Here is a 7584-nt window from a genome sequence, read left to right as displayed (position 1 = left end):
AAAAAAGCCGGAAGTGGCGCTGTGGCTCAAGTGGTAGAGCGCTAGCCTTGAGCTGAGGGACAGCGCCCAGGCCCAGAGTTCAGGCCCCATGACTGGACCCAAAAACAAAACAAAAGAAACCAGGCTGGGGAATGTGGTTTAGTGGTAGAGTGCTTGCCAGAAATGCATGAAGCCCTGGGATTCCTCAGTACCACATAAACAGAAAAAGCACCAAGTGGCACTGTGGCTCAAGTGGTAACTTTCAGCAAAAAAGTAGCTCGGGGACAGTGCCTGAGTTCAAGCCCCTGGACTGGCAAAAAATAATAAAATACAATAAAATAAGGAACCAGTCACAGTGACATGCCTTGGTCCCCAGCTCATAGTACAATTAAGAGTGATGGTTGCTAACTTCATCAATGACTGATGAGCGCCTGGCTGAACGGGCTATTAGCAGACGGAGCAAATTTATAGGAAGTGCATCACTGGTAAGAAGGGGCATACTCTCAAAGGGGATTTGGGAGTCTGGTCCTTTCCTGGCACTCTGCTCCTTAACTCCATAACTCTGCTTTATTATGCCATTCTGCCAAGATGCTCTGCCTCAGTACAGGCCAAGACTCAGTGGAACCAATCGGCTACGAAACCCTTTCTGCTTTACAATATTGTTTCTCAAAGGAATGTGCCACAGCAATGAAAAGTCTAAACAAATGTCAATGACTTAACTGATAAAAAAAAGAGACTTCTATATAATTAGCTAAAGGTAACAAAAATGAACAGATTCTAATTGGAAGGGCATTTCAATGGTTAAACCAAGAAAGGACAGAGGATTGAATGAGGATTATGGTAACAGCAGTAATATATACTTAAAAAGACTGTAATGTCTTCTGATTGGGGATAAAAATACCTGTATATCAGACACTGGCTTCTTATGAATATTTTTCTCATCTGATGCATGCAAGAAAAACTCTTTCTTTCCATCTGGAACTTTGTCAATAAACCATCCTTTCTCAGATTCTCTGGCAGGGGTCTTCAAAGAAACGGAGGCTATTCGTGGTGTTGAAGTGGTGGTCTCCTTGTGCTCCAACTCCAGAGTATTTGAAACAGAATTGAGATTTCCTTTCCGATATAAAGACAGCAAGGAACTGTTCATGTGATTGGTTGACTGAGAGGAAAACAATTTTAGTATGAATTAAAACTGAACCAATACTCTGAGTCATTAGTAAACCATCAATTCAAAGCCAGATCAAATATAAGTATCATTGCTTTGTTAAATTCGAAACCTGTTTTTCTGAAGGGGTAAAATGGACTACAAGTTATATATGCAACTTGGAATATATATATATATATATATACATATAGCCTGAGCGCTAACCCTCAGCTCTTCACCTCAAGGCGAGCGCTCTACCACTTGAGCTACAGCGCCACTTCGGGTTTTCTGGTGGTTTATTGGAGATAGGAGTCTCACGGTCTCTCCTGCCCGGGCTGGCTTTGAACCGTGATCCTCAGATCTCAGCCTCCTGAGTAGCTAGGATTATAGGCGTGAGCCACCAGCGCCCTGCAAGGAATATATTTTTATATACACACACATGAACATATATGTATATGTATATATATTATTGCCACAGCTCATTAATCAAGCCTACTCATCAGCAATGACAATTCCGTGGCAGAAAATACATCCTTTTCTCCATTTTTAGTAGTAGTTTCTTTCTATTTCTCTCTGCCTTTTTGACTGTTTTTTTCCTTTTTCTTTTCCCTGTAGAACTAAACACAAAACAATAAAGTTATTTACAGTGTACATAGAAGCATTCAATTACTTATTGATAAACAGGGCCAATGTTTCTCACTCTATTCATTACTTTTTCCTAAGTTAAGGTCACAATGATTTTTTTTTTTTGGCCAGTCCTGTGGCTTGAACTCGGGGCCTGGGGATTATCCCTGAGCTTCTTTTACTCAAGGCTAGCACTCTCCAACTTGTGCCACAGCTCCACATATGGCTTTTTCTGTTTATGTGGCACTGAGGAATGGAACCCAGGACAATGCGGCTAGGCAAGCGCGCCACATTCACAGCTCACAATGACTTTATTAAATATTACCTTACCTGTGGATCCAGGTGATCTTCCACATTTGAACTATCATCAGAATAGCTTTCAGAAGACCTCAGTAAAAAGAAGAAAAACGTTTTAAATACTTTTTGTCCTATGTCTAAAAAATTACGACCACAAACAAATAAATACACTAAAGTAAAAGTCCACAGTGGTTAACCGTTTTGGAAGGGTGTACTTAAGAGTCTTTTGCCTGTTGTATGCTTGCCAGATTTTTGGCTTCTCCAGAAGTAAACTTTGCCTTGCTTGGGAGTGGGGGGGGTAGGGGAGGGGAGAAGAGGGAGGAACGGACTGCAGTTACGTAACTGAACTGAGCAACGGGGAGAAGTACAAATTCCCATTAGATCAAGGGTTAAGGTAAAAATAATTCTCATATAATATGGCATTAAAGCCTAACAAAAAACTATTCAAACAAAGACTTTTTTTTTGGTCTGGTCTTGGGGCATGAACTCTGGGTCTGGGTGCTGTCCCTCAGCTCTTCAGCTCAAGGCTAGCGCTCTACCACTTGAGCCACAGCACCACTTCCAGCTTTTTTTCTTATGTGGTGCTGAGGAATCGAACCCAGGGCCTAAGGCATGTAAGGCAAGCGCTCTACTACTAAGCCACCTTCCCAGCCCCACTAAGACTTTTTTTTGAGTGTGTGCTGGTACTGGGACTTGAACTAAGGCCAGGGCATTCTTCTTTAAGCTTTCTGACTCAAAGCTGGTACTCTACCACTTGGGCCAGGACTCCACTTCTAGATTTTTGCCGATCAACTGCAGACAAGAGTCTCATAAACTTTCCTTCCCAGGCTGGCTCCCAATTGCAACCCTCAGATCTCAGACTTCTGAGTACACAGAATTATAGGCAGAAGAAATTGGCACCCAGATTCACATTGAAACTACTTTCTGAATTCATTGTACCTCAAAGTTGATACCTAATAGTTTACATAGTTTACTATGTAAAGATGTCTTTAAAAGTTGTTTAAATAAGCCGGGTGCAGGTGGCTGAAATCCTATCTACTCAGCAGGCTGAGATTTGAGGATTGTGGTTCAAAGCCAGCCTGGGCAGGAAAGTCCATGAAACTCTTTTTTTTTTTTTTGTCAGTAATGGGGCTTGAATTCTGGGCCTGGACACTGTCCTTCAGCTCTTCAGCACAAGGGGAGTGAGCCACAGTGCCTCTTCGGCTTTTTTCTGCTTATGTGGTGCTGAGGAATCGAACCCAGGGCCTCATGCATGCGAGGCAAGCACTCTACCACTGAGCTACCTTTCCAGCCTCCCATGAAACTCTTAACTCTAAATAGCCACCAGAAAACTGGAAGTGAAGCTGTAGCTCAAAGTGGTAGAGTGTTAACCTAGAGCAGAAAAGCTCAGGGACAGTGCCCTGGCCCTGAGTTTAAGTACCATGACCAAAAAACAGAAAACAAACAAAAAAGCCAATATGACAGGAAGAAAAGGTGTGGACACAGGGTAGGTAATACTCAGGTTCTTGCTAATGATGAACAGCTACTGAAAGTATTACAAGTATGAATATAATTCTTAGGGAAAAGAAACCCTCTTGTATTACTTACTCATTATCCTCTTCACCTTGTCTCGATCTTTTTGCCAAGTGTTCATCTTCTAATTCTGTTAGATTCTTAAGTTCTTTCTCACTACTAATTATACTGAACACTGAAACAAAAAACATGTAATCTACTAAATTCGTTCTTTCTATAATTACTAATCATTCAACTCTAACATTAAAAGACTCACCTTTTTCTACCTGAATCCTAAAAGCATTTCTTTTTCTACGGCCATAGTCTATACTGAAAAAAATAACAAGAATTTTAGAATACTGGCATCCACCAGTGGTTTTCCATTAAGTTCTATTTAAAGACTACATCAATTAGCATAAATACACAATTATGTTACTGTTCACATTGGCCTATCTTTTATTTATTTTACTTTTTTGCCAGTCCTGGGGCCTATGCACTGTTCCTGACCTTCTTTTTTGCTCTAGGTTACTAGCACTCTAACACTGGAGCTTCAGTACCATTTCTGGCTTTTTCTGTTTATGTGTTACTGAGGAATCAAACCCATGGCTTTATGCATGCTAGGCAAGCAATCTACTACGAAGCCACATTCCCAGCTCTGAATTTATATTCTATGACTTTTTTCAATTTTATTTTTCAAATTCTTTTTCTTTTTTATCTAATGCTTATTTTCTTATTTTTTGTTAATTGCAGGTTTGAATTTAGGGCTTGGGCAGTATCTCTGAGCAAGTTTACTCAAGGCCAGGGCTCTACCACTTGAGTCACAGCACCACTTCCAGTTTTCTGATGGTTACTTGGAGATAAGAGTCTCATGGACTTTTCTGCCCAGTCTGGCTTGGAACTCCAGGCTAGCTGTGAAACAGATCATCCTGAGTAGCTAGGATTACAGGCCTCATTTTTTTTTTTTTTTTGGTCTGGCCTGGGACTTGAACTCTGGGCCTGGACGCTGTCCCTGAGCTCTTCAGCTCAATGCAAGAGCTCTACCACTTGAGCCACAGAGCCACTTCTGTTTTTTCTGGTAGTTCAATGGAGATAAGAGTCTCATGAGCAGGGGCTGGGAAGGTGGCTCAGTGGTAGAGCGCTTGCCTTGCATGCCTGAGGCCCTGGGTTCGATTCCTCAGCACCACATAAGCAAAAAGAAAAAAGCCGTTAGTGGCGCTGTGGCTCAAGTGGTAAAATACTAGCCTTGAGCTGAAGAACTGAGGGGCAGCGCCCAGGCCCCAAGTTCAGGTCCTAGGACCAGCAAAAAAAAAAAAAAAAAAAGACTCTCACAGAGACTTTTCTGCCCTGGCTGGCTTTGAACAGTGATCCTCAGATCTCAGTCTCTTGAGTAGCCACTGGCACCAGGCTAGCTTCACATTTCTTAGTGGTACCAGAAAGCTTACCTGAGAGTATGTCTGAAGTGTTTAATTTTCTAATGAACACGGCACAGGGGGCTCACGACTGTATAACTAGCTACTCAGGAGGCTGAGCTCTGCAGAACAGTTCATGAGACTCATCAACAATTAGCAAAAAGAAAAAAGTGAGTGCAAGGCCCTGAGTAGTTCAAGCTCCAGAACCAGCATACACACCGAGAGAGAGAGAGAGAGAGAGAGAGAACTCTAATGAAAAAGGAAAGGAGGTGATATAGCAATGTTTCTACCTACTGACAAGGTGAAGTACTGAAATATAAAAAGTTATTGCCTCTCCCTCTGGCTCAGACACCAGCGAATGAGCAAAAGTGTCAGATACCATGTTTAAGTCCCAGTACCCGATAAAGAAAAGGGAAAAAAAGAAAAACAAAAAAGTAGCCATTCCCTCTAGTGAAAGGAACAGCTTACTGCCTATAAAAGATGCTAAAAAATGTTTATACAAATGATTTACAGGATTATCGATTAGTGGGCTGATGCCAGCAGCCATTAGTCACCACTACTTTAAACAAGAATGGAAGCTTTAAATAGTAGGGAACTGAAAGGAAAAGAAAACAAAAAACAAAAAAACAAAGATCCACAAGCTACATTTTTTACCTGTACATTCTCTGCAAATCAGATGCTAAGATTCCGGTGTCCACATATTTGCCACATCTATTACTGGTGAGGTACTAAAAAAGAAAATATGACAAATATAAAACATTAAATATTTCAAACTCAGTGACTTTAGTTAACAAACAAGATAGAGAGTTATTCTAATACACAGTACTTTTTCATAGCAATACAAGGTTTGCACTCAGACGCTTGATCTTGTAGGCAGGCACATGATCCACGATCTTTCAATCTCTAGCTCAGGGGTAGCTGCAATTACAGCCATGAGCTACCATACCTGCCTTTTCTTTGTTTTTGAGACAAAAATCTCACTGTACAGTGCAGACTAGCCTTAATCTGATCTTCTTGCTTTGAGCCACAGAGCCACTTCTGTTTTTCTGCTGGTTATTTGGAGATAGGAGTCTCACAAGTCAGGCAACAATAACACACACCTATAATCGTAGCTATCTAGGCTGAGATCTGAGAATCATAGTTCCAAGCCAGCCCAGGCAGAAAAGTCTCCGTGAGAGTCTTTTCATTAGCCACTCAAAAACCAGAAGTGGAGCTGTAGCTCAAAATAGTAGATAGTGCCCCAGACCCTGAGCTGAAGCCTCATGACTGACCAAAAAAATAAAGTCTCACAAACTTTCCTGCCTGAGCTGGCTTTGAACCACAATCCTCAGACCTCAGCTTTCTGAGTAGCTAGGATATGAGCCTCTGGTACCCGACTCAGAAAAGTCTTAACTAATGAAATATATCCAAAGCAAAAGGTCACCAATTATCAAATCTGGAATCAGAGAATGAATATTATCATCTGTCATGACAACACAGTAAAAATAAAAATAACTATACTAACTTTCAGGTAATCAGTGAAGGATAAGTCTATGTTCTCAAACACACCAGAATATAGCAGTAAACTAGCCAGATAGCTTAAGACACTATTTTTTTTTGGATCAGTTGTGGGCGCCTGAACTCTGGGGCTGGGCGCTGTCCTTCAGCTCTTCAGCTCAAGGCTAGCGCTCCACCACTTGGGCCTCAGCACCACTTCGGGTTTTCTGGTGGTTAACTGGAGATAAGAGTCTCATGGACTTTCCTGCCTGGGTTGGCTTTGGGGCTGGCTTTGAACCATGATCCTCAGATCTTAGCCTCCTGAGTAGCTAGGATTACAGGCGTGAGCCACCAGCACCCAGCTAATACAAGACATTTTGGGAACACAGTGATGTTAGGGCTTGAGGCAATTCAGTTTCAACATTAAGTTGGAGACAGGGTCTTGCTGACCCAGACTGCTCTTGAACGTCTAAACTCTCCCCTCAATTTCCTGAATACTAGTACTACAAGTGCTGGCCACCATGCATGCCCACCCTTACATCATCTTTTATGCCTTACTTTCTAAAAACAGTGAATACAAAGACTCTAAATATTAATGTGGAATGGAAATGAGTGGCAGGGTCAATCTTATTTTAAAGTATGAGATTCTGTGTAATGTCCAATGGGTGCATAAAACTCTAACTAAAAATTACTGTTATTGAAAACTCAAGTATAAATACTTTTCTAGCCAGGCATCGGTGGTGGCTCATCTATGGTGATCCTCAGATCTCATTCTCCTGATCACAGGCGTGAGCCACCGGTTCCAATAGTTGCTATTCTGTCCAGCTCCAACACAATTTCTTCTCCAGAAACCCTAGCACATGACAACAGCAGGGTATTCAAAGCCCGACCAATCGAGTCCGACACTCCTTGTATCCGGGCTCCTCCTACAACATGGTAGTTATTTTAAGTTACTCTTAGTGGTGTACATCTCAATTTTCCTTTTATTGAATCTGCCAAGCCTGCCCCTGGTGCTCACGCCGGTCACCCTAGCTGCTCAGGCGGCTGAGGTCTGAGGAACGCGGTTCAGAGCCAGCGCGGGCAGCCCAGTCCGTGAGGCTCTCCTCCCAGCGAACCACCCGCGAGCCGGAAGCGGCGCTGCGGCTCAGCGGGGGCGCGCGGGCC

The 7584-nt window shown here is 42.4% G+C and overlaps 1 protein-coding gene across 2 annotated transcripts in view; it reads right to left on the bottom strand.

The window, feature by feature from the left end:
• Positions 1 to 5698, bottom strand: part of Nvl (nuclear VCP-like) — a 42411-nt gene extending 36713 nt beyond the window's left edge. For both annotated transcript variants that reach the window (XM_013036178.1, XM_013036179.1), the window contains exons 1-5: positions 5599 to 5698; positions 3813 to 3865; positions 3632 to 3731; positions 2078 to 2135; positions 881 to 1138 (exon numbers count right to left, since the gene is read on the bottom strand). In XM_013036178.1, coding sequence (XP_012891632.1) covers positions 881 to 1138; positions 2078 to 2135; positions 3632 to 3731; positions 3813 to 3865; positions 5599 to 5606 — 477 coding nt within the window. In that variant the 5' untranslated portion in view covers positions 5607 to 5698. The remainder of the gene's footprint in view (positions 1 to 880; positions 1139 to 2077; positions 2136 to 3631; positions 3732 to 3812; positions 3866 to 5598) is intronic.
• Positions 5699 to 7584: the final 1886 nt, after the last annotated feature.

This window comes from Dipodomys ordii, unplaced genomic scaffold, assembly GCF_000151885.1.
Source record: "Dipodomys ordii isolate 6190 unplaced genomic scaffold, Dord_2.0 Scaffold251, whole genome shotgun sequence".
In the NCBI taxonomy this organism is placed as follows: domain Eukaryota; kingdom Metazoa; phylum Chordata; class Mammalia; order Rodentia; family Heteromyidae; genus Dipodomys; species Dipodomys ordii.
The sequence above is the reverse complement of the archived record's forward strand: the minus strand, read 5'-3'. Positions and strand labels throughout refer to the sequence as shown.